The sequence below is a fragment of the Aulonocara sp. 'chitande type north' Nkhata Bay genome, linkage group LG4, assembly GCF_057382095.1.
Source record: "Aulonocara sp. 'chitande type north' Nkhata Bay isolate Kocher_YH1m ecotype deep benthic linkage group LG4, A_spYH_male_GT1.1, whole genome shotgun sequence".
NCBI lineage: Eukaryota > Metazoa > Chordata > Actinopteri > Cichliformes > Cichlidae > Aulonocara > Aulonocara sp. 'chitande type north' Nkhata Bay.
The window spans coordinates 7,136,007-7,163,276 of NC_141347.1; the positions used below are offsets into that span (position 1 = coordinate 7,136,007).

At 47.1% G+C, this 27,270-nt stretch overlaps 2 protein-coding genes across 2 annotated transcripts; one reads left to right on the top strand and one right to left on the bottom strand.

The window, feature by feature from the left end:
• Positions 1–4,098: 4,098 nt before the first annotated feature.
• Positions 4,099–7,245, top strand: LOC147331875 (uncharacterized). Its single transcript, XM_086290472.1, has 4 exons — positions 4,099–4,458; positions 5,119–5,988; positions 6,061–6,743; positions 6,843–7,245. Exons 1-4 carry the CDS (start codon positions 4,099–4,101, stop codon positions 7,243–7,245), a joined length of 2,316 nt encoding a protein of 771 aa, XP_086146598.1.
• An 8,331-nt stretch (positions 7,246–15,576) lies between these two features.
• On the bottom strand, positions 15,577–16,315 carry LOC147331876 (uncharacterized). The gene has a single exon (XM_086290533.1). It carries the CDS (start codon positions 16,183–16,185, stop codon positions 15,577–15,579), a length of 609 nt encoding a protein of 202 aa, XP_086146659.1. The 5' UTR covers positions 16,186–16,315.
• Positions 16,316–27,270: the final 10,955 nt, after the last annotated feature.

Here is a 27,270-nt window from a genome sequence, read left to right on the forward strand (position 1 = left end):
AAAAGCACTATATAAATCAAATCCATTATTATTATTATTATTATTATTATTATCATTATTATTATTATTATTAATAATGATAATATTATTATTATTATTATTATCATTTAGTAACATTACTGCATGCTATATTATCATGGCATTTGATGGCTCACCTGGTCTTGCTCCACAATCGGTGTTCCCCTTATTCTCATGCAAAGCTCTGTAGTGCCTAAGCATGGATGAGGTGTTGTTGTTATATCCCAGCTCCCTGGCACATAGCAAACACTTCACCTTGTACAAAAGTAAAGACAGCTTAACATTAATTCTATTGCACCATCAGTATCATGAAAATACATCTTCTGTAGAAATTTACATACCTTGTTGGGAGGAATAAGATCAAAATGTTCCCACACAGGGGAGGACATCCTCCTCTTCTTAGCTGGCTCCATTCTCTCCTGACTTTCTCTCCTCACTCTCATAAACCTCCAAACTGTCTCCAAACTCTCACTAACCGTAACTCTCCATCAAACACCCACATTTTGAATGAAGTCTGAGGGGTTTATATCGCTGTCATATCTCGCAGCAAAGTTCGAACCACTTCATGAACCAGTCACGTGGTACAGCCGGGCAGCGAGGCTTCGGACGTCATCATTTTCAGCTCCTCCCATAAATGAAGCAAGCCTCGATACGCGCATCGCGGAAACGCCCCCTCCATTACTCTCTGTGTGAGGATCTAAACGTATTCTACGCTAGATTCGACACAGCGAACACCATGAGACCGGACAGTGTGCGCGCCGCGGATGACGTCAGTGCGCACACTGTGTCTGAGGAGGATGTGCGGAAGTGCTTCAGGAAGGTGAACGCACGCAAAGCTACTGGTCTGGACGGGATTCCCGGCCGCGTCCTCAAGTCATGCGCGGCTCAGCTGGCTGGAGTGCTCACGCACATCTTCAACCTTTCCCTCTCTCTGTCTGTAGTCCCAGCCTGCTTCAAAATGGCCACCATCGTCCCTGTACCCAAATCCTCCACCATCTCCTCATTGAACGACTGGCGACCTGTAGCCCTGACCCCCATCGTAAGCAAATGCTTCGAGAAGCTGGTCAGGGACTTCATCTGCTCTGCACTACCCGACTCACTGGACCCTCTACAGTTCGCATACCGCCACAACAGGTCCACTGATGATGCCATAGCCCTGACACTACATACTGCCCTGTCACACCTGGAGAAGAGAGACACGTATGTGAGGATGCTGTTTGTAGATTACAGCTCAGCATTCAATACCATCGTTCCCTCGAAGCTGGACAGGAAACTGCAGGATCTAGGACTGAGCAGCTCCCTCTGCAGCTGGATCCTTAGCTTCCTGTCTGACAGATGCCAGGTGGTCAGACTGGGCAGCATCACCTCATCCCCCGTCACACTGAACACTGGTGCTCCACAGGGGTGTGTACTGAGCCCTCTCCTGTACTCACTCTACACCTACGACTGCACAGCCACTAACAACTCCAACATCATTGTGAAGTTTGCGGACGACACTACAGTGGTGGGTCTTATCACCAACGGTGATGAGACGGCTTACAGGGAGGAGGTCAGCGCCCTGACCCACTGGTGTCAAGACAACCATCTCACCCTCAACGTCGCAAAGACAAAGGAGTTGATAGTGGACTTCCGGAGGTGCAGAGAAGTACACACCCCCATCACCATCAACGGCGCTGCTGTGGAGAGAGTGAGCAGCTTCCGGTTCCTTGGAGTACATCTGGCTGAGGATCTTACGTGGTCAGTACACACAAACAAAACAGTGAAGCAGCGCCTCTTCTTTCTCAGGAGACTGAAAAGATTCGGCATGAACCCCCGCATCCTCAGGACCTTCTATCACTGTGCCATTGAGAGCATCCTCACTGGATGCATCACCACCTGGTATGGCAACAGCACCGCCTACAACTGCAAAGCTCTCCAGCGAGTAGTGCGGTGCTCTGAACGGATAATTGGAGGTGAGCTTCCCTCCCTCCAAGACATCTACAGGAAGCGCTGCCTGAGGAAAGCGGGGAGGATCATCAAGGACTCCAGTCACCCCAGCCATAAACTGTTCAGACTGCTTCCATCAGGAAGGAGGTTCTGCAGCATCCGGTCCCGTACCAGCAGACTGAGAGACAGCTTCTTCCATCAGGCCATCAGACTGCTGAACACGTCATAGACACCTCAGCTTCACTACTGGAACTTCAACATTATGCACTCCACACTGTATATAAATGCCACTTGTTTTGCACATATTCAACTCTGTATATTTTTATATATTTATTATTATTATTATTATTATTTTATTTTTATTTTTTTTTACTATTTAATTTGTAAAAATGTGTATACACACACACACACACACACACACACACACGTAGGAAAATATTTAGTATACACATCCAGAAATGCATACACTATTATATATTGTACATATATTTATTAGTTTCAGGTTGGCCATTCTTGTATTTTGCTCGTTTGTGTTGTTGTGTTTGCACATCTCTGTTGCTTGTGGGGCTCGCACACAAGAATTTCACTCGCATGTGCTGTGCCAGTGTGCCTGCACATGTGATGTGACAATAAAAGTGATTTGATTTGATTTTGATTTGACACAAGCTTCGAAGCCTCGATGCAGAACGTCACATCACTAGTTATTGGTAAATTGCAGTTATTTGTTTGTGCAATCTGTGCATTTGTTTAATAGTTAATCCCATGTGCTGATTTGTATATTGGACAGTTGCATGTGGAATAAAAGGAGCAAATGTTACAGTGTATTTTATGTGTTCATTGCTGCGCGTCATCGGTGTCCTCATGTTTAGCCTGCCGCGACCATAGGTTGGAGGAGCCGCAACAAATTGTCAACAGAAAATTTTGTAGGTTTTATTGTCTTATTTATATATAGATGAGTTTTATTGGTGAGAGTTTTATAGTTTGCTGTTGCCTTTGTCGACACGCTGTTAGATTAAGCCTTTGGCTACACAATACAGATTTCTTTCAGGAGTCTTATTCCCCTGTTAGGTTTTAGCAGTACAGCTGCACAAGGCCTTGTACTGATTTTCTTTCTAGTTATTGTGCATCAGGCGGCTGAAGCCATTGGCTTGGGAGTACCGCCGCAGTTTGTGTTTAAGACAGTTTGTCTTCCTCACATCTGACGGTATGGAGGTACATAAATACCCACCGCTAGTATGTACGGAAGACTAGGTTGAGTTAGTTAGGTTTAATAGGCAGATAGTGGGGGATATTGCTCCTGTTAATTGTGTGTGTCCAAGGTTTATTGAAGGGAATGTCATCAAGTTGATGTGTTGGAATGAGGCTGTGTGGCATAGGTGCAGTTCAGCGTTTGGATTTTGTAATGTTTTGAAAAAAATGGAGACACACCAATTAATACAATGTGGTGATGTGGATGGAAAGAAAAGACAGCCGAAACCTACTGCTAAGGCTTTGGAGAATCAGATTGAAAGGCTTCAAACAGAACGGCACACTACGATAGATGATGTTAATTCAAGTGATAGTGTCATGGTCCTGAGTCTGAGGACTCAGTGTTTTGTGTTTCCTTATGCTTTTGTTCATTCAGAGTGTGTATTCTGTTGTGATTTTGCCATTTGTTAGGTTTCTGTTCTTTGCCTGCCTGCTCCCACTTCTCTGTGTTCCCTCTGTCTGTCCATGGTGTTATTGTGTCTGCTCATGAGTCTGCCTGTCATGTTCAGTGTCCTGTCTGATTCTCTGTGTCAGTTTCCTGTTTTATTCTGAAAGTTCATGTCTCATGTCAGTGTGTTCAGTTTTACCTCTCCCCTGTCTCGTTAGCCTTATTGCTCCCAGCTGTGTCTCCCTCCTGTGGCCCATTCCCTGATTACGCCCCGTGTACTTAAGCCCTGTGTTTTCCTGTGCTCTCTGTGACGTCGTCCCTCATGTTGTGTGGATCTCCCTGTGTCTCTTCGCGTATGTTAGTTTACTTTCCCCAGTTTAGTTTTGTATTTCCTATGTTCGGCCATTCCAGCATTAAAGCTGTGATTTTGAGTTCATCCCCGTGTCTGTGAGTTTTGCGTTTGGGTCCTCCTCCAGCCTGCCACACAGCCGAGCCTTGACAGTACGACGTCACCAGATATGGACCCAGCAGCACTCAACCCACCAGAAGAACTGCGTCTGGACATTATCTACTCCGTGGAAAGACTCCTGCATCTGTGGCTCGAACACGAGGGGAAGGAATTTCGCCGTGCTGTGGAAACCAAACTACAGCGCTTGTTCTCTGGTCTTCCCTGGCTACTCAGTGCGCTCCACCCACTCGAACAGGATTTAATCCGCAACGAGCTCCACCTTCATCCCCCAGCTGCTACTACCCACCTGCCTGAAGGGCCGGATGTGGAGCCGCTCGGCCCGTCAGAGCCATCATCAAAAAAGAAACGGCATTCACGCTGCCGACGCGCCACCCCACAGCCGGACATTCGGCCTTCTAATTCACCTTCTGTGCTGCCAGAAGCTCCGTCGGCTCCCTCGCTGCTACTTCCAGCTCAGTTAGCTCCCTCGCAGCCCTTCGCAGCTCAGTTAGCTCCCTCGCAGCCCTTCGCAGCTCAGTTAGCTCCCTCGCAGCCCTTCGCAGCTCCGTTAGCTCCCTCGCAGCCCTTCGCAGCTCCGTTAGCTCCCTCGCAGCCCTTCGCAGCTCCGTTAGCTCCCTCGCAGCCCTTCGCAGCTCCGTTAGCTCCCTCGCAGCCCTTCGCAGCTCCGTTAGCTCCCTCGCAGCCCTTCGCAGCTCCGTTAGCTCCCTCGCCGCCACCCGCAGCTCCGTTAGCTCCCTCGCCGCCACCCGCAGCTCCGTTAGCTCCCTCGCCGCCACCCGCAGCTCCGTTAGCTCCCTCGCCGCCACCCGCAGCTCCGTTAGCTCCCTCGCCGCCACCCGCAGCTCCGTTAGCTCCCTCGCCGCCACCCGCAGCTCCGTTAGCTCCCTCGCCGCCACCCGCAGCTCCGTTAGCTCCCTCGCCGCCACCCGCAGCTCCGTTAGCTCCCTCGCCGCCACCCGCAGCTCAGTTAGCTCCCTCGCCGCCACCCTCAGTTCAGTCTCCTGTGTCCCCGCTAGCTCAGCCATTAACTCCACCACAAGCTCCATTTTCACCTCTACCATCGCTTCAGTCATCGGTTCGGTCTGCCACTCAGTCGCCCTTAGCTCCATCATCCACACTACCACCTGTTTCTCTTCCACCACAACCGTCACTACACCCAGCCACTCAGGCTGCTACTCAGTCAGTCATTCAACCCATAGCCCTGCCGTTAATATGCTCTGTAGCTGAGCCACTAGCCACCCGACCCGCAGCCACTTCAGCCACTCCTCCACCCGTCACACCTCCACTACAACCATCACTGCAGTCTCTAGCGCAGTCACCTGCAGCTCTGCTTTCCCCAGTGCAGTCTCCAGTGTCCCCAGTGCAGTCTCCAGTGTCCCCAGTGCAGTCTCCAGTGTCCCCAGTGCAGTCTCCAGTGTCCCCAGTGCAGTCTCCTGCAGCCCTGCTGTCCCCAGTGCAGCCTCCTTTAGCACAGTCACCCACTCAACCACCAGCACCACAACCGTCACTACCTCTAGTTCATTCCCCTGTGAAGTCATTAACTCCACCACCTACTCCACTCTCACCACCACCGTTACTACAGACATCAGTTCAGTCCCCTGTGCAGTCATTTACTTCTCCACCGTTAGCAGCTCAGGTCCCCGTGTGTCCAGCAGCTCAGGTCCCCGTGTGTCCAGCAGCTCAGGTCCCCGTGTGTCCAGCAGCTCAGCTCGCACCTGAACCTTTGGCCCAGTTCCCCGTAGCAGTGCAGTTTTCTAGCCAGCTTAACATTGAGCCCGGGGTCCCAATCCTCTCTGGCTCTACATCGGCTCCTGCTGGAAGCTCGGATGAGCTCATCCAGGACTCCGCGGCTCCCACGCCGCCATCTACCTCGTCCGCTGGGGGTTCCAGTGAGCCCGGCCAGCACCTCCCTGTCTCCGCTGGAGGGTCCGAGGGGCCCGTTCAGCCTCCTGTCCCCGCTGGAGGGTCCGAGGGGCCCGTTCAGCCTCCTGTCCCCGCTGGAGGGTCCGAGGGGCCCGTTCAGCCTCCTGTCCCCGCTGGAGGGTCCGAGGGGCCCGTTCAGCCTCCTGTCTCCGCTGGAGGGTCCGAGGGGCCCGTTCAGCCTCCTGTCTCCGCTGGAGGGTCCGAGGGGCCCGTTCAGCCTCACGCCGCATCAGCTGGAGGGCCCGAGGAGCCTGTCCAGCCGCCATCTGCGACCGCCTCGTCATCGCCTGGCCCGGCTACATCCGCCTGTGCTTCTGCTACGCCTGGGCAAGCCTCTGCCTGTGCTTCTGCTACGCCTGGGCAAGCCTCTGCCTGTGCTTCTGCTACGCCTGGGCAAGCCTCTGCCTGTGCTTCTGCTACGCCTGGGCCGGCCTCTGCAACCTCGCCCGGCCCGGCCTCGGCCTCTGCAACCTCGCCCGGGCCGGCCTCTGCAACCTCGCCCGGGCCGGCCTCTGCAACCTCGCCCGGCCCGGCCTCAGCCTCTGCAACCTCGCCCGGCCCGGCCTCAGCCTCTGCAACCTCGCCCGGCCCGGCCTCAGCCGCTGCAGCCTCCTCAGAGCCTTCGTCTGCTGCAGCCTCCTCAGAGCCTTCGTCTGGTCCCGCCTCGACTGGTCCCGTGCCCACCGGGCCTCGGCCAGTACGCCTGACACTGGAGAGCCGCCGCCGCTGCCTTCCGCGCGGCCGGCCCCCTGAACTGCACCGCCTTCGCCTGAGTGGCCGCCGTCGCCTTCCGCACGGCCGGCCCCCGGACCGCCTTCGCCTGAGTGGCCGCCGTCGCCTTCCGCACGGTCGGCCCCCGGACCAGCGCTGTCATCGTCGCCGCCGCCTCCCGCGCGGTCGGCCTCCTGAACTGCTCCGTCGTCTCCTTCACCGCCGCCGTTGCCTCGCGCACGGCCGGCCTCCTGAACTGTTTCCACGTCGCCGCCGTTGCCTCGCGCACGGCCGGCCTCCTGAACTGTTTCCACGTCGCCGCCGTTGCCTCGCGCACGGCCGGCCTCCTGAACTGTTTCCACGTCTCCGCCGTTGCCTTCCGCATGGTCGGCCCCCTGAACTGCTCTGTGTTTGGGTTATTTTCTTGGGCTCCGGTGTTTGCTGTGCTCTTCTTTTGTTTTCTGTTCCGGGCCCTCCGTCCTGGGCCCCCGCCGCCCGCCCTGGGTTGTTTTCTGTTTGGTTTTGTTTTTCTGTGTTTGGGCTGTCTGGAGCCAGCCCTTGAGGGGGGGGTACTGTCATGGTCCTGAGTCTGAGGACTCAGTGTTTTGTGTTTCCTTATGCTTTTGTTCATTCAGAGTGTGTATTCTGTTGTGATTTTGCCATTTGTTAGGTTTCTGTTCTTTGCCTGCCTGCTCCCACTTCTCTGTGTTCCCTCTGTCTGTCCATGGTGTTATTGTGTCTGCTCATGAGTCTGCCTGTCATGTTCAGTGTCCTGTCTGATTCTCTGTGTCAGTTTCCTGTTTTATTCTGAAAGTTCATGTCTCATGTCAGTGTGTTCAGTTTTACCTCTCCCCTGTCTCGTTAGCCTTATTGCTCCCAGCTGTGTCTCCCTCCTGTGGCCCATTCCCTGATTACTCCCCGTGTACTTAAGCCCTGTGTTTTCCTGTGCTCTCTGTGACGTCGTCCCTCATGTTGTGTGGATCTCCCTGTGTCTCTTCGCGTATGTTAGTTTACTTTTCCCAGTTTAGTTTTGTATTTCCTATGTTCGGCCATTCCAGCATTAAAGCTGTGATTTTGAGTTCATCCCCGTGTCTGTGAGTTTTGCGTTTGGGTCCTCCTCCAGCCTGCCACACAGCCGAGCCTTGACAGATAGCATCTCTAATGTTGCAAGCAGAAGTTGTAGGAAAAGCAAACTCAGTGGCTCAATAGTTTAATCTGCCTTGTCAGCACGCATAATGGCAGAAGCTGACATGGCTGCCCTTCTTGTTCGACAGAGGTTGTTGAAAGAAAAGCATGCTTTGGAAGAACAAGAAATACAGCTTAAGAAAAGAAAGGAGCTGCTTGACTTAGAAACTGAAATAGCAGCCTCAGCAGCAAAGGTGAATGTTTTAAAAACTTCTGAAATGTCCCGAGTCTCAAGTGCTGCTAATGTTAAATCTGATGGAATGAATTATTTAAATTCAAATTTTATTTGTCACGTACAGTCATACACAGTACGATATGTAGTGAAATGCTTGGACAACTGCTCGTGACCTAAAGAAAACAAAAAAGGAAAGGCTATGAATAAGATAGGAAATAAATATGAAAAATTAAAAAGGGTAAATTTAACTAGGAAGGAATAAAATATAAATTAAAGTTGAAAATAAAATAACTGTACAACAAAATACACAATACACAATATAGAACTATATAAGAATGTATGAAGAAATCTAAATATAAATAAATATATACACAATAACAGCAGCTGTACAAGTATTAACTGGAAATGAAGAATATAGTGACCAGTGTTGTGCAAAAACAAAGTCCAGAAAGTCCAGTGTGTGTGTAAGAACCATATGTGTGGGTCAGTACTGTGTGGTGGTGTGATTGAGAGACCGTATCGCCTGCGGGAAGAAGCTCCTCCTCAGTCTCTCTGTGTTGGTCTTCAGGGAGCGGAATCGCTTTCCTGACCTCAGCAGAGAGAACAGTCTGTTGTTGGGATGGCTGAGGTCCTTCACGATCTTCCTGGCCTTGGTCCAGCACCGCCTGCTGTAGATTGAGTGCAGGTCAGGGAGCTCGGAGCGGATGGTGGGCTCAGCTGACCGCACAACCCTCTGTAGAGCTCGTCTGTCCTGCATGGTGCTGTTCCCGAACCAGGTTAAGATGTTTCCCGTCAGGATGCTCTCTATGGTGCACGAGTAAAAGTTCCTGAGCACCTTGGAGGGCAGTTCGAAGTTTCTCAAGCGTCTGAGGTGGTAGAGACGCTGTCGGGCCTTTTTCACCACGGTGTTGATGTGACAGGACCATGACAGGTCCTGCGTGATGTGAACTCCGAGGTATTTGAAGCTGTCCACTCTCTCCACTGGGCACTCGTTGATGACGGGGGTCTGGTAGTTCCTCTCCTGCTTAGTGCTGAAGTCCACTATCAGCTCCTTTGTCTTACTGACGTTTAGAAGGAGGTTGTTCCTCTGGCACCAGTTCTCCAGATTCCTAATCTCCTTCACGTAGGCCGTCTCGTTATCAGAGATCAGGCCCACCACGACGGTGTCGTCAGCAAACTTGATGATGGTGGTGGAGCTGGTAGTGGTCACACAGTCATATGTGTACAAAGAGTACAGCAGGGGGCTCAGAACACACCCCTGGGGGGCTCCAGTGCTGAGAGTGGTGGAGGCTGAGACATGTCCGCCCATCCTTACTCCCTTTGGTCTGCCAGTTAGGAAGTTGGAGATCCACTGACACATAGATGAGCTGAGTCCCAGATGCTCCAGCTTGGTGGTGAGTGTGGAGGGAATTATGGTGTTAAATGCAGAGCTGTAGTCTATGAAGAGCATTTTAACATAATTCCCCCTTCTAGTGTCCAAGTGAGTGAGTGATGTGTGGAGGAGATGAGAGCTGGCATCGTCTGTGGAACGATTTGGACGGTAAGCGAACTGTAGTGGGTCCAGTGTGTCTGGTAGTGAAGAAATGATGAAGTCTCTGACCAGGCGTTCAAAGCACTTCATCACTACTGAGGTGAGGGCTACAGGGCGATTGTCATTGAGAGAAGCAGGGTGGGGTTTCTTCGGGACAGGAACAATGATGGACTCTTTGAAGCATGTGGGGATCACCGACTGAGATAAAGAGATGTTGAATATCTCAGTGAACACAGGAGCTAGCTGGTATGCGCAGTCTCTTAGGATACGACCTGGGATGCCGTCTGGTCCTGCTGCTTTCCTGGTGTTCACTCTCTTGAAGGCTCTCCTTACTTCATGCTCGGAGATGACGGGCACGTTTCCGGTGCTGGCAGTATCTTCCTGTCTGCAGCCGTTAGCGCCGCTAACACTAGCATTGTTGGAGACCTTAGCTGCAGCCTCGAAGCGAGCATAGAAAGTGTTCAGCTCGTCTGCCAAAGTCACGGCCGCGTTCGTCATACCGGTTGTTGGTGCTTTATAGTCCGTTATTGTCCTTAGTCCCCGCCACAGGCTCCTAGAGTCACTCTGTTGGAGTTGTGACTCTAGTTTCCTCCCGTAGCGCTGCTTCGCCTCTTTCACCGCCCTCCGCACGTTATATGACGCGGCTTTGTACGGGTCCATGTCCCCCGTCATGAGTCCCGTGTTGTAGGCAGCGGTGCGGGATCTCAGAGCGTCGCGGATGGTTTTATCCACCCACGGCTTCTGGTTGGGAAACGTTGTGATAGTCTTTGTCTCCACGGTATCATCCGCTAGTTTCCCGATGAATCCCACAACCGCTTCCGTAAACACGTTGACGTCATCGTCGGAGCTGTTTCTGAACATGCCCCAGTCTGCGTCATCGAGTGCGTCCTGTAACGCGGCCACCGATTGATCCGTCCAGCGCGCGACCTTCCTCTGAACCGGAACTTCCTGTTTCAGCCTTTGTTTGTATTTTGGCATGAGGAAGATGGCGGCGTGATCAGATTTGCCAAACGGGGGGCGGGATTGTGCCTTGTAGCCGTCCTTGACCGTAGTGTAGCAGTGGTCCAGTGTCCTTTCACCCCTGGTGGGGCAGGTGATGTGTTGATAAAAGTTCGGCGCTGCGCGTTTGAGGTTGGCGCTATTAAAGTCCCCCGTCACAATAAGCGCAGCGTCCCGGTGTTGTGTCTGGTGCTGTGTGAGTGCCTCATGCAGCTCGCATAAGGCGGTGACCGTGTCCGCTTGTGGTGGAATATAAACGGCACTTACAATGACCGATGTAAATTCCCGAGGTAGATAAAAAGGACGACACATGATGGACAGTAGTTCCAGATTTGGTGTGCAGGAGCGTGTGAGAGGAACAACGTTCGCACTGTTGCACCAGTTGTTGTTCACCATTAAACACACGCCGCCTCCCCTTGACTTCCTCGAGTCCCGTGTCCTGTCCATGCGGTGAACCGAGAAGAACTCGGCCGGCTGGATGGCGTGGTCCGGCACCGCTGGGTTCAGCCATGTCTCGGTGAAGCAGAGGAGATTGCAGTCCCGATTGCAGCCCCTCTAGGCCGCCGCCGCTTCCCTTTGTTCTCCCTCGAGATCTCACTCGGCCAGCTCGGATCCGGAGTTAAAAACTTCGAATTGTGAGTACATTGTATACCAATAGAAACAAGAGTGTCACTGTCATACCTAATGTACCCAATGGTGATGATTTTGCCGATTTAGAAACGCTGAAAACTAACTTAAAAAACAAAGACAAAGAAAAAGAAAAAGTGGTCGGAGCAGTCGTGACGGCAGCCGACCTCACCGGCGCCATCTTAACTTAAATTTAGAACGAGAGCAGGGGAGTTTAGTCGTTTTTAAATCCCAATGCTCCGACGTTCAAACCTGTGTTACCAGAGCGACCATATCAGGGTGTTGATGCAAGTGATCATCAAGCGCAGGTATTGGATGTAAGGCCCAAGGTTAAAAATATTTCTCAGCCCAAGGTCGTTTCGTTGGAACAGTCAGAGACGAAGTTATATCAAGTATTTCCAGGTGCAGTTTCGACTACTCGGATGATGTCGCAGTCTCACGCACAATCGAAACCTCTTACACATACAGTGCAAGGTAGTGAGGGTCATGATCATCTAGTCACAGTTTTGAAGAAACAAAATGAAATTACAACTTTATTAGCTGAGCAGCAGTCTCTGTTTTTGCTACCAAGTCGTGACATTCAGTTATTTGATGGTGATCTTTTGCAATATCAAACATTTATGAGAGCTTTTGAGCACATGGTGGAGAGTCAAGCTCACAGTGCTAAGGATTGTTTATATTTTCTCGAGCAATACACTAGAGGCCATCCAAGAGAAATGGTCAGAAGCTGTCAGTATATGCCTGCTGAGTATGGATATGCTAAAGCTAAATCTTTGCTCCAAGAGAACTTTGGCAATTCGCTGAAAATTGCTGCTGCCTACATCGAAAGGGTCAGTAAATGGCCATCTATAAAATCTGATGATGTGAAGGCGTTGCAGGAATATGGGTGTTTATTAAGGCAATGTTGTAATGCAATGGGAGACGTTGAGTCCTTGCATGAGTTGGATGTCTCTGCTAATATGCAAGCAGTTATAAAAAAGTTGCCTTATAAGCTCAGGGATAAGTGGAGGAATGTTGTCTGCGATCTGCAGGAAAGATTTCAACGTAAAGTGGTTTTTTGCGACGTTGTTGAGTTTGTCGAAAAGCAAGTTAAGATCGCAAGTGACCCATTGTTTGGAGACATACAGGATCCTCCAACAGCCATCAGAAAAGAGGCGAGGAATGATAAGTCTCAGTTTTACCCTAAGGCTAAGCGGAGTAGTTTTGCTACTACGGTGGCCAAGGTGGAAGGGAAGATTGAGCCAGCATTGAGGCGAGAGAGTGGTTCAGTTGTGACCAAGGTTTGCTTGTTTTGTGGAGCAGAGCATATGTTGGATTTGTGTCCTTCATTTGAAAGAAAGTTGCACTGTGAAAGATTATCTTTTTTGAAAGAGAATGGTGTGTGTTTTGGTTGTCTGCGCATTGGGCACAGAAGCAAGGACTGTAGGAAACGTCTCTTGTGTAAAGTTTGTAATCAGAAACACCCCACACTCTTACATATTCACTCCAAGCAGAGGGAAAGTGTTTCAGTGCAAACTATAGGAGGGAGAGAACCACCAGATGAAGGTCCTTCATGTGCTGTGCAAAGCAGTGGTGTTATTGGGGCCGGTGAGCAAAATAGTGCTCTGTCCATAATACCAGTTAGAGTGAAGTCTAAGAAAGGTACTCAGTCATTGGTAACCTATGCTTTTCTAGATCCTGGGAGCTCAGCTTCATTTTGTACTGAAGGGCTCATGAATAGGTTGAATCTTTCAGGAAGGAAAACTGGCATTCTTTTGCGGACAATGGGTCAGGAGAAAATGGTCAGTAGTTACGTGGTTTCAGATTTGGAAGTAGCTGGTTTGGATTTAGATCACTACGGTGACTTGCCTGACTTATTTACTCAGAAAAGCATGCCTGTTCATCAATGTAATATTCCTCGACAGGAAGATCTCAGTAGATGGCCACATTTGCGCCATATTAAGATACTGGAGATAAATTCCGGGGTAGACCTGTTGATCGGGACCAATGTGCCCAAGGCTTTAGAACCATGGGAGGTTGTTAGAAGTCAGGATGGAGGTCCCTATGCGGTAAAAACTATGCTGGGTTGGACGGTGACTCTCAGAGAAGATCGTAAGACTGACATTTTTGATGTGAGTGTCAATAGGATTTCCGTGTCAAGATTGGATGAGCTGTGGGAAGGTCAAATGAAGGCTGATTTTCCAGAATGTATTCAGGATGAGCAGTTTGCTTTGTCTAGAGAAGATCAGCAGCTTATGAAGTCAGTGATGGACTCTGTTAAGTTGGTTGATGGTCATTACACCATTGGTTTACCTTTTAGGTGCAATCAGGTAAAAATGTCAAATAATAGGAAGGCTGTAGAACAGCGAGCTGTGAGCCTTAAACGGAAGTTTGTCAAGGATGATTCCTGGTTGTCAGGGCCAAAGTTTCTTGCTGAACCAGAAATTAATTGGCCAGTGAACCTTGATTTTGGAAAGCTCTCTGTAAATGATCCAGAGATTAAAATGGCCAATTTAGTTAATGCTGTTGATGCAAATGAATACAAGAGTGCATCAATCAGGGACATCAAGAAGGCCTACAGAAAGCTGGCTTTGCAGTTACACCCCGACAGAAACCAAGACGACCCGCAAGCCCTGGACAAGTTCGCAGACTTGGGGGCAGCCTATGAGGTCCTCTCAGATAAGGAGAAAAGGAAACAGTATGACATGTATGGAGAGTACAGGCTAAAAGAGGGTCACCACAGCTCTCACAGCAAGATCTTCTCCAGTTTCTTTGGTGATTTTGGGTTCATGTTTGGTGGCAACCGACAGCAACAGGACAGGAATATTCCCAGAGGAAATGACATAATACTGGACCAGGAGGTTACACTGGAAGAAGTGTGCTCTGTGAACTTTGTGGGTGGCGAACGTGAGTTGAAAGAGGCAGTGGAAGGATGGAATCAGGAACAGATTCATGAGATGCTGCTGCAAAAGGGCATAAAGTGGATTTTTTAATCCCCCTGCTGGTTCCCGTCATGGCGGTGTTTGGGAACGTCTCATAAGGTCTGTCAGGAAGGTGTTAAATTCCATTTTGAAAGTGCAGAATTTGGACGAAGAAGGCCTTTGTACAGTTCTTTGTGAGGCAGAGGCTATTGTGAACAGTACACCAATAACCAAAGCCTCTACTAATCCTAATGATTTGGAGGCCTTGACTCCTAACCATCTGTTGCTGCTTAAGACCAAGCCATTGATACCACCAGGAGTGTTTCAGAAGGGGGACGTGTATGGACGACGTCGATGGAGGCAAGTACAGTACATGTCTGACCTGTTCTGGAAGCGCTGGGTTAAGGAGTACCTGCCCCAGAGCGTCAGACGTGGCAGAGAATCGGACGGAACTTCCTGGGGATGTGGTTATCGTTGTCGATGATTCTGCGCCTCGTAACTCTTGGGTGACTGGAAGGATTGTGGAAGCAATTTCTGACGGTAAAGGACTTGTACGTCAGGTTCGTGTTAAAACAAAGACTGGTTGTTTGGACAGGCAGATCACTAAAGTGTCTTCTACAGGAAGCAGAAGAGTCATGAAGATTGACTTTTTCAAATGTCTATTTGTATTATTAGTATGTATATTTGTTTATTTTGAATTAAAATTGTACCTTTGAATGTTTGATAAAGGATTGATCATGTTTATCAGTATGTCTCCTACATGAATGAATGAATGAATGAATGCTTTATTGGCCATATGCAGGTTGCCCCACAGAGGAATAGGACCCCCCCCCCCCCGACTTACACACACAACAACAAGACAACACAAGGGAATACAGTCGGAGATCGGCAGCGTTGGGAGAATAACACTGAAAAAATTACACAACATTGGGAAAAGTACAAGAGGAAAAAAAAGAGACCTCTTCTCACGCTGGGCACCTATGGGAGGACAGCATGAGAACAGGAAACAAAAAAAAATTCCTCTGCACAGAGAGCACATTAATGTCCACATCACAACATTAGAGCACGTGACTAGCCACAGGGGATGGATAGGGGGGTGGGGGGTGATTCGAAGGAACACAGCAGTCGTCCTGCACCATGCTACCATTTCAGCGCGGCACGCAGACCCGCTGCCTTCCCCCGCAGGAACAAGCATCGAAGGCGTTTGGAAGGGAGGGGATGAGTGCGTGCTTATCAGTGTAAGTGTATGTGTGTGCGTGGCCATAGTTCAGCTGAGACAGTGTCCTTCGCTGTATCAGGCTAAGTAAACAGTCCTCCAGCCGATCCAGGTGTCCTTCATGGGATGGGAAGAATAGTCATCACACAGTCGTTATCAGGGAGTTGTTTTGGTGGGCTCCAGCCTTGGGCCTGAGCAGCTGGCGCCGTGGTGTCCAAATGTAGAATATTGTTGATTTCTCCTTTATGCGAGCAGTGAATTTAGCACTCTGACACTGGGGCCTCGATTTCCCGTTGGAGCGCTGCGAGCCTCCCCATGATGGTATCAAGCTTCTGTTCCGTGGTGTTGTCATTCTTTTGGTTCTGAGACCCCACAGCTGCAGTGAGCCGTTCTGCGATGTTATCCAACTTTCGCTCAAGGGTGTTATTGTGAGCAGGCCCCTCTCTGATGTATCCCATCATACGCTCAATGGTGTTAGTTTGAGTCTTCACGGCAGCTGTAAGCGTCTCCAAGGTGTTAACCATGCTGCGTTCGGTGTGGGAGGCCGCGCCTCGTCCCATCGCTTCAATTCCAGCGGTCAGCTTAGGGGGGGTTTGAACAGCTGGTTCCGCTCTCTTATTTCTCCGATAAGTCAGGGCCAAGCCAGCTCCGATCAGCAAGAACCCTGTTATCATGGTTCCGAATAGGTAAATATCTTCAGCGTCCTCGATAGACAGTCCCGCCAGGCACAAGATCCTCCAGGTTTGCCACCCATCCATCGTGTATCCGGCAGGGAAAGTCCCTCCAGGGCACTCGGGCTCTCCCGAGCCCAGACTTCTCGTTGAGAAGAGGGTGTCAATAGCGTTCAGAGACCAGTTGATCAAATCCATAATTCTCTGTTAGGTTTTAGAGAACGACAGTGAGAGACTGTTCAAGGGAAAAGTAGTGCACGCGAGACAAGACAGGACACAAGAGGCTAAGCAGGGAAGATAAGGGGAAGGAGGAGAGGAGAAAAGTGCGACCGCCTTCACAGAGAGCCAAGTAAGTACATGGTAAGTATGATGTAATTATTGCTCTAAAATAATTAGGGGCTGGTATGTAGGAGCCATACGAGTTCCTTTTTTGACTAAGTGGGTTGGTTTAAATGGACTCACTGTATAGAGATTGAAAATGTGACGTCACTCAGGGGTAAAACCGCAAAGAATTCTGGGAACTCGTGGCAAGAGGTACTAGCGCACGCAGGTTTTCAATTGAACTCAGTTACACAGCGATAAAAAGAAACACAAAAATGTCAAGAAGCTGTTGTATTATTAACTGCAATAGCCGGTCGCATGACAGCCACGGGAAGCCGACGGGTAAAGAGATCGGTTGTTATCGGATTACGTCGTTGAAGAGAAATTGTTCGAGCCGTGTTTCCGAAGTAACAAAGACGCGACTGGATTGCAGCCATTCAAAGACCAAATATAACGTCCCAGAACACTCCAGCTCACAGGTTAGTCTGCTCCAAGCATTTCCACAGAGGTCAGTCTGCTGTTGTAGTTAATGCGTCATTTTTCTTAACATAATTGGTGATATAGGTTACAAGCAAGTCTGGCGCTGAACAGAAATTGTCGCGCTATGCTCCTTTGTTTATTGTGCATAAATAGTGAATTGTCCTGACACAATATTGCGTTTCGCTTCTGTTATTATGGTACATTGACAAAAACATATACTTTTATTCACAGGATAAAACAGGTGTTTTGTATCACTAATTGTCCAGTACGATTACAGCATACAGTATTATTGTCACTGCTACATTTCTGTGATGCTACCAGAAATTATTTCCACTACTAATTAATTACCGTTGAGCTCAAAGGTCCTATTAATAAACGGTTAAGGAATGTATATTTATGAAGACAATTTGTGAGACTGGTAAACTTATGATACGTACGATGGTCTTTCGTTCTACACGGTGCATTTCAAGGTCCTGCACCCATCCGTCGGTAAACTGTACCTGGGCTTGTTGCAGTGACCTGAAGTTACTAAACTTCATGAGTGTATGCACTCACTCCAAGAACCGTATAATTATAAATATGAGCGTGGTGAAGTTGGGCAGCACGCTAACGTCTTTTGTCCCTCTGTGTGCTCGTAAGGCTCTGACCCTTTCACTCCTTTGATTTTTTTCCTCGTATCTTTTCTTTGTCTTTTCATTAAGTCTGTCTTTGTACGGACCGGCATTGTTCTCCTTCGTTTTGTACAGAACCTTTTTGGGGGGCAAAGAAAAACAAGAAGGTATTGGAACAGAAGAATGAACGTTTTGCGGTGCTGCAAATGCTTGCATTTGATGCGGTACTTGGATTGTTTTGCCACGAGTTCACGGCATGCAATGTGCGAAAGTCACGTGGGCTGTCAATCTCTATTGGTGCACGGGTGTGGGGCGTGTCTCATGGGTGTGGTAGATGATAAATGTGGTTGCACTCACCTGTTCACAGCACCTGATGTTGATGAGCAGAAAGGTAGGGTGAGCCTGAGGCAAAACTTTCTGTGGACCGCAGCTTGAATGATTTTGATGTATTTTAACTGTAACTTGATGGTTTTTGTATATTTGTGCACTAATTGATACCATAGACTAAGTTGTAATTTGACATTGTAGTTAGTGCAGTTATTGGTAAATTGCAGTTATTTGTTTGTGCAATCTGTGCATTTGTTTAATAGTTAATCCCATGTGCTGATTTGTATATTGGACAGTTGCATGTGGAATAAAAGGAGCAAATGTTACAGTGTATTTTATGTGTTCATTGCTGCGCGTCATCTGTGTCCTCATGTTTAGCCTGCCGCGGCCATAGGTTGGAGGAGCCGCAACAGTTATAACAGCCATGAGTCATACGGATACTCATGGGAACACCTATCAGGTCAGGACTCACCATGGCACAGGGATACACTGATTAGCTAGAGTCATATCTAGAGCAGGCTTTCCTTGTCAAGATGATCCCACACTGCTTCAATAATGCTGAGGTTCAGGCGTTAGGCCAACACATTCTCAACCCGGCACATAAAACACAGACGATTGTGACGGGTTGTCGGTATTTTACACGCTGTGAATGATAATGCTCTGGTTATGACTGATTGTCAGAGCTGGTGTAGAAAGAAGAAGACAGTGGACATATTTACAGTGAGGTCAGTGGACAACAGTTCAACCCAAGGGCGTAGATTTGGTTTTGGCATTGGTGGGGACGGATGATTCAACCACCGAACCCTGCCCTGTTTCTTTTTTTTCCCCTTTTTGTCTTCGCTTCTTGAGAAAAGGAGAAATATACTTGCCTACATATGCTATTCTACCTGCTTTTAAACCATTTAAAATTACAATTCATAGTTTTACATTTGAATTATATAATGTTAAATTACTATTAAACAAATGACTGACTAAGTATTTTAGGCTTTAGTTTACTTCAGCCATATTCCATATAAATCAGGTATCATACAAAAATAAAACTAGCTTCAAATACAGTCATGACAATAAAAGAATATGACTTTAAGGACTTAACAACATTACTTCAGTTACACCAACATCTCTGACACATCAGCACTAAGGGAACACTGAATGACCTGCTGGGTTTTGTCCATAAAACTACTCGTCTAAGATTACCACAAAGTAAAAGATCTCTCAGCAAAATTATGCAACATTTTAGGCACTATTGCCCCGATCAAGTCAGTGAGCTGGGATTTTTTTTTATTCTAAACATGAACTACTGTTGTTAAGGTTCAAATATTGAGGAAGGAGAGTACAAACAACCAGGTCCAGAAGATCTTGGTCAAACAATTGATTTTAATGAATACACGCGTGGGAAGACCAGTCTGTACGCAGACAGCACTTGATCTTCGACTTAGTCAAAGCATACACAGATTTTTATAGCATCAGGGTTTGATTTAATGACGCCCCTTCATACGTCACAGACAGAATATATACACACGTCAGATCAAAACCACAATGACTTTTAACACAGTTTAAAAGAACGTTGTCTTCGTCTCGTCTGGAACACGAGCCCCACATCCTACCAGACGCTGTTCCTCTTTCCAGAGACAAACATGACCAACCTCTCACCTATAAATGAGTCTACTAATGTGTGTGTGTGTATGTGTTGACCCTACATGCCCTCTCATCTCACCCGTTGCACTTCTGACCTTTTACCAGACCAGAGGCTCATCCTTATGTGTAATAACCTAACTGAAACTATATGTACTATGTTGAATAAATGTTTTAATCAAGAACCTCTACTAAGAGCTTAATAAAAGAATATAAAAGTATAACAGACAATTTGAATAACCTAGTAATTCAAATAGCCTCGTCTAACCTGCTCAGAATAACTTAGACTCTGCTTTCACTTCTGCTTTCCCTTCTGCAAACTCTCTGCAACTTCCTGTCAGCCTGCAACTTATTCTTTCTAAAAGACACACACTGTTTGAACCTCTGAATACAATATCAATGCTGCAGATTCTATTATTAATGCAATGGTAATGATGATGATTATTTAACAATAGCAGTAAAATAATTTCCCTGCTCCACACTGTTACAGCTACTGGTGTCCCACACAACAACTCAATGTCCACTATGTGAAGCAGCCAAACACATGCCTGCTCCTCTCGTTAACTGAGATAAACTGCTGGCATATTGGTTTTACATCTATACTGTCCAGCCTCTCCTGGTGGACACACAGCAGCATTGTTTAATCTCTTTTGAGTCATTGTTAACCTTACCCATCTTTTTAGTCTTCTGAGAGCACTGAAGCTTCTTTCAGCCTCAGTACCTGCGTTTTATCCTCAGATTAAAAGTATTATTCTGTGCTTGATGTGCCTCACCTTTGGCCCTGGCTCCTCCCCTCTGACTGCACTAGGACATATTGCCACCTGACAAAATAACACATTGATTCGTGCCATATAAAAAGTGAGACATGTCAATTCAGATTCTTTGTCAAATATACACTAATGAATCAATTTACATCAGCAGCCTAACAATTGTCATGATAATAAATACTAGTTAATCATCAGTCACCTGTGAGCTCGCCTCTTCACCTCTGAGCTACAACATGGCAGAGCTGCCTCTGTCACCTGATGAATAACAGTGAGACACTCCACATACATGCAGTCACACATGTGCTTCAAATACAGTCATGAACCAACAAGTCATCATTTCACCTGTGATCTTGTGTCACCATTACTCTCTGAGCTTTGTGTTGTTTGGAATATTTGCAAAATCATGACTACCTCATGACATTTTGTCTCAAAATTTAACCCTATGAATATGTCAGCACCATTAGGATGAAATTATTGTGTCACCAACATTTAACGTTAGACATATAATTTTAACAGCCTCTGTAAACTAATATCCTGGCTGCTCGAGGCTGCAGTTTTCTCTGACAGCTTTAATCAAAATTAGAAATGCTGCTCTGAGACTGAGAGAACTAACAGTGCTGCCTGTTGTGCAGTTAGTTTCCCAAACACGTTATTCATGGTTACATACAGTTTTAGACTGATGTGGGCCAAAGCCTGGCATAGCCTGTAACGTTATTATGACACATTTTATGAGTGAACTTGGCTTTAAGTGACTTACAGGTTTCTTTGAAAAAGACTTTCTTATATCCAGATTCTTCCTCTTTGCTGTCGTCCTCCTCTCCTCCTGGCAGCGCAGGTTTGCCACTGCTAGAACTAAACAGCTCCCTGAAAGGCTCAGCCAATCACATTGGCCATATTTGTCACATGACATAGGACTTCAGTAGAGCACGTGATTTAACTCTTTCTGCACCGCTGGGTGAATGAGACGTCGACAGATGTTGGTTTTTTTGGGGGTTTTTTTTTTTTCTTTTTTTCTATCGGGTTAGTTTTTCTTTACTCTGTTAGGATGCCTGGGTCGTTGACCCAGGGTATTTGAGTTTATTATATTATTTATACTTTTTAGTCTTTGGTTTCTTTGAGTTCTGTCTTATGGTTTATGTCTCTGTCTTCTTTAGTTGCTCTGTCTCCCCTATCACCTGTATCCCCTTGTCTAGTTCGCGTCTCTGTGTATCCTTAGTTTCTATATCCCCGTGTTCAGTCAGTGTTTGTGTCTGCCCTGGTCCCACGTCTCTGTTCCCTCTGTAGTGCCTGCATGTGAGTCTGTGTTATGTGTTTCTCTGTCTTATCTCAGTGTGTTCAGTTTACGCTTCCTTTTGTCTCGTCAGTTCTGATTTGCCCCAGCTGTGTTTCCCTCCTGTTACCCATTCCCTGATTGCTCCCTCTGTGTACTTAAGCCCTGTGTTTCTCTATGTCCGTGTCGCGATCTACCGTTTATTTTGCTGTGTGTTTTGCCAGTCCACCGGTGTTAGTATATTTTGAGTTTTTCTAGTTATGTGATGTTTGCGTTCAGCATTAAAGCTGTTTTGGTTTAAGTTCTGTCTCCGGAGTCTGCACCTTGGGTCCTATTCCTGTCCGCACACAGCCGTCACCTAACATACTCGAAGAGATCAAATTATTGGTGGGGACAATTCAATAATCGCTGGATATTGGTGGGGACACGTCCCTTCCGTCCATGCCAAATCTACGCCCTTGGTTCAACCCCACAGTGGTGGGTGCACGAGTGCAGTCTCCTCCTCCTCCTAGCAGTGCTTGTGGCCGTGTTGTCAACTTAGCGACTTTGTCGCTATATTTAGCGAGTTTTCAGACCCCCTTAGCGACTTTTTTTCTAAAAAGCGACTAGCGACAAATCTGGCGACTTTTTCTGGTATTATTGGAGACTTATTTATGACGACTTTTTGACGTGAAAACGCGTATCGCTCTTACTCTCAACAAGCAGCGGTGCTGCGGTGGGCACCTCACCCGTGCCAAAGCGCTCCCAGGCGGAGGACAGTCCTCCCCAGCTGCTATCCGGGCATGAGACGTTCACACCTGTGCGTCCAAAAGGCAAATGAATCGCGCATGAGCGAAGCCGCTGCTCCCGCACTAGCTGTGTCCCAATTCAGAGTCTGCGCGCTTGAAGTATGCATTTCAAGTGCGGTTACGTCACCGCCACGCGACTACGGCTGTCCCAATTCGAAGTGTACTTCAAATGCGCCGTTGATTTCCCCAAATATCAAGCGTGGTCCGGTGCACGCTTCGTGGTCCCATATATCCCACAATTCATAGCGCGGCGGTGGGTGTGGATATTTTTGCCGCAAAATACGGCAGAAGGGAGCGGCCGAAGAGGGGTTTTTTTTCCAAACTTTATTGAACTTATAAAGCGAACAGTCAGTCATTCCAGTTCAGTTTGTATGGTAGACATACAAGGCAAATAAGAGTAACAATATACAGTACAATGAAATAAGAAGGATAAATAAATAAAGGATAAAAAAAAGAAAAAAAGGGGGGAATGTGACAGACTTCATAACAACTTTGTACTTGAAAGTTGTGACAGCTCATTCGTTAAACATTTCTGAATGAACTTCAATCAATGATAAACCTTTTTTATTGGAATTTAATTTAAGAGAGTTTAAGTAATATTCAATTTCAATCAAAAACAAATTAATGATGGGGTTGAGTTTTGAACTTTACATTTATATATATATATATATGGAATTTCCCTAATAAGATGGAGCGGCCGAAGAGTGAACTGTCAAAAGTACTGAATATGACGTCACTTATTTATGTACGAATGTTTAATAATTAAAGTCAGTCATATATCCACAAACACAACAAGCTGAAAGTCAGTGATGTGTGTGTGTGTGTGTGTGTGTGTGTGTGTGTGTGTGTGTGTGTGTGTGTGTGTGTGTGTGTGTGTGTATATGGGCCATCAACACGTACGCCCTGCCCGTGATCAGGTACCCTGCTGGGGTAATAGGCTGGCCAAAGGAGGAGATAGAAGCCACTGACATAAAGACAAGAAAGCTCCTTACCATGCATGGAGGGTTTCACCCCAAGTCCAGCACCCTGAGGCTGTACGCTAAGCGGAAGGAAGGGGGCCGGGGACTGGTGAGTGTCAGCACCACAGTCCAGGATGAGACAACGAACATCCAAGAATACATTGGGAAGATGGCCCCAACTGACCGAGTGCTCAGTGAATACCTCAGGCAGCAGAAACCCAAGAAAGAGGAGGGAGACGAGGAACCATCATGGAAGGACAGGCCCCTGCACGGTATGTACCACCGGCAGATAGAGGAGGTGGCTGATATCCAGAAATCCTACCAGTGGCTGGACAAAGCTGGACTGAAAGACAGCACAGAGGCACTAATCATGGCAGCACAAGAACAAGCTCTGAGCACAAGATCCATAGAGGCTGGGGTCTATCACACCAGGCAAGACCCCAGGTGCAGGCTGTGTAAAGATGCCCCAGAGACAATCCAGCACATAACAGCAGGGTGCAAGATGCTAGCAGGCAAGGCATACATGGAACGCCATAACCAAGTGGCCGGCATAGTGTACAGGAACATCTGTGCCGAGTATAACCTGGAAGTCCCGAGGTCAAAATGGGAGATGCCCCCAAGGGTGGTGGAGAATGACCGAGCTAAGATCCTGTGGGACTTCCAGATACAGACGGACAAAATGGTGGTGGCTAACCAACCGGACATAGTGGTGGTAGACAAACAGAAGAAGACGGCCGTAGTGATCGATGTAGCGGTTCCCAATGACAGCAACATCAGGAAGAAGGAACACGAGAAGCTGGAGAAATACCAAGGGCTCAGAGAAGAGCTCGAGAGGATGTGGAGGGTGAAGGTAACGGTGGTCCCCGTGGTAATCGGAGCACTAGGTGCGGTGACTCCCAAGCTAGGCGAGTGGCTCCAGCAGATCCCGGGAACAACATCGGAGATCTCTGTCCAGAAGAGCGCAGTCCTGGGAACAGCTAAGATACTGCGCAGGACCCTCAAGCTCCCAGGCCTCTGGTAGAGGACCCGAGCTTGAAGGATAAACCGCCCGCAGGGGCGTGCTGGGTGTTTTTTGTATGGTAGGGGTGCAACGATACACAAAATTCACGGTTCGGTTCGGTTCGATACTTTGGTGTCACGGTTCGATATTTTTTCGATACAAAAAAATGTTCAAGCATTTTTAATTTGTCATTTATTAAAATTATAAATATATATTTTAACTCAAAAGTACAGTTTTTAAATTTAACCCTAACCCTTGTGCGTGTTTTTTATTTTGACAGCGAATGCACACCTGCGGACCACTTATGTGCAGCCCTGGTTATTTAGCTCATCATATTGCAGCCACAGAAATTATTTTGTCCATGAAACCATAAAGCTGCACTTTCAATACTTATTTTCCACCCTAATTTACGAATAAATTCTTTACAAATCCTACCATGTGGATTCATGGATTTTTTTTTTTCACATTCTCTCTCTCACAGTTGAAGTGTACCTCTGGTGCAAATTACTGACCTCTGTCATCATTTTAAGTGGGGGAACTTGCACAATCGGTGGCTGACTAAATACTTTTTTGCCCCACTGTATTCGGCAGGCTGCTCTGTGGAGGTTTTTACAGCTAAGCTGAAGACACATTTGTTCATCCTACATGTCTTAATTCTGTGGCTTTTAGTTTTTACATTTGTATTGTTTTTAACTTGTATTGTGTCTTTTACCTGTATTGCTATGTATCGCTTTTATTTTATTTATCTCTTTAGTTGTACAGCACTTTGTTTGAAAGCGCTTTATAAATAAAGTTATTATTATTATTATTATTATTATTATTATTAAATTCAGACACCCTGATACTCAAATTGAAAACAATAGACGCAGGATGGTCCATTTTTCTCAAATTTCTTTGCAGCAACTGAAAATGGTACCCAGTAGTTTGTATGGCGCTGTGTGCCATTGTTGTCTAACAACACTGAGACACGTTCCTATGAAGATAACAGATTGCCTTTAAAGAGAAAATAAAATTGAATTGGAATCAGACATACATACATGACATACATGACATACATGACACCGGTCAGTCAGAAGTGCCAGCTTGATGCCAGATCTGGGCCAGACCTGTTTTCTATGAGCCAGGGCCACATAAACCAAACCCCAATTAAGCCAGATGTGGCATGCCATCACATAGACAGTGCCATCTATGCCAGGCCTGGCCCATATCTGGATGACATACCACTTATGTGGTGAACACAAATGTGCTACCACATTTTGGGAAATTTTATTATTTTTAAGAAAAACATATGTCAGCAATTAAGACAATTATTATTTTACATTCATTACGTGTAGTCCATAACAATTGAGGAGAGTAAAAGTGAGAAATAATAAGCGGAACTGTTGACACTGTAGTCGTTCGCCCGCGGTTGCCTAGAGCGGACCAACTTCCTGTCCTCTCAGATGCAATTCGGGAAAAGACACGAGTGCTCCTGTGATTCTTTCTCTGAGACTCTACCTTTATTTTTACAGGTCAGTATCGTCTTAAAAATACAGTGTATGAGGGTTTTGTGCCTTGTTCTACTTCGGTGTTTACTGAGAGTTATGTTGACACCGCCGATGTAACCTTAAGTGGGGTTTAGTTGAAAATTACTGAAGCGCGGCACCGCAGCGGTGGTAAAGCCGAGCCGCGCAGCCCCAAGTCTCGCGAGAGTTACCGCGAGTTATCGCGAGAGTTACCGCGAGAGTTCGCCAGCCCGCGGGATGTATTTAAACTTGGTAAACTCCATTTAACAAGCAAATATGTGTGTGTGGTGCTCCAATTTAACTGTAAAGGCCCTGACATCAGATTATTTGAGATTAAAATATCTTATATATACTTTATGGTTCAAGTGATGTGGAAATGTTAAGAATAAGCTAAGAATGAATGTACATTTATGTTGTTACATTGCAAAGTAATACATCCAGGTGTGTTTTGTCTAATCTAGTAAGATTTATGCACTTATATCAGATTTGTGGATAAGCTATTTTGAGTTTGCCCTATATGTGAGAAAGAGCAATAAGACGTTTAAGGCATTATATGCTATCTGCACTGCTGATGTAAATGAGTGAAGGAATAGTGTGGTTAACAGTGTAAACTGGAGAAATGTAATGACCATAGATGCATATATTTGCCAAATGCCTTTTATTTACCTTTTACAGTTATTGAGCATATCTGACAAGTGAAAGCACTGGATGTAAATTATATTTGTTGATCTGAAATAAGAGATGCAATTCGGGAAAAGACACGAGTGCTCCTGTGATTCTTTCTCTGAGACTCTACCTTTATTTTTACAGATTTGTATTCTTTTTGTTATTGTGGTCTTCACATCTGGGACCCGTAACAAACTGTGGGGGCTCGTCCGGGATCTCTCCTCTACAGTCGTCGAGGGCAGATCCAGTGATACCAGAACCACGACACAATCGTGACAAGGCCGTTACTCCAGCCAAGCCAGCGAGTAGGTGTCCAGGTAGTGAGGTGAAAAGGGGACCTTTGCCTCAACGTGGAACCGTACTTCAGTGAGGGGAGTGTGACGCATCCTAGTCACTATCGAGCTGAAGGATAATCAGAAATACATACAACATGTCGACCGAGAGAAAGGAACTCGCCTGGAATATCAGGAGACGCTTGTTTTCACTCCAAGGTCAAGACCTCTTCGAACTCGCTAAGAGCCTCGCATCAGAAAACAAAGACACTACGCAGCTCAGTCAGGATGATAAAGAAGGTTGTATGGACTATATCACCTCCTACATACAGTCAAACACACTACTGCAACTTGAAGATGAGGGCATGAGTCATTTGTTGACGCTGAATGATTTGATTAATCTAGTCATCCAGGGAAGTAATCCTGCCGTGCAAACAGCTGGTGAGAATGAAGTACATGCCATGCCCAGTCCACAACCATCCAATACCGTGCTAGACCCACAACCGCCGGAAGATCCACCAGATATATCACCAAACCCCTATGCAAACGCAGAAACACAACAGTTAGAGGAGTTGAGGAAAGCGTATGAGACACTGGGTGAGAGGCTAAGACTATGTGGAACTGTAAGGGCCCAGTCACCTGCTGTAGCACGCCAGCAGAGCAATTTGCAACCACAACCAATCAT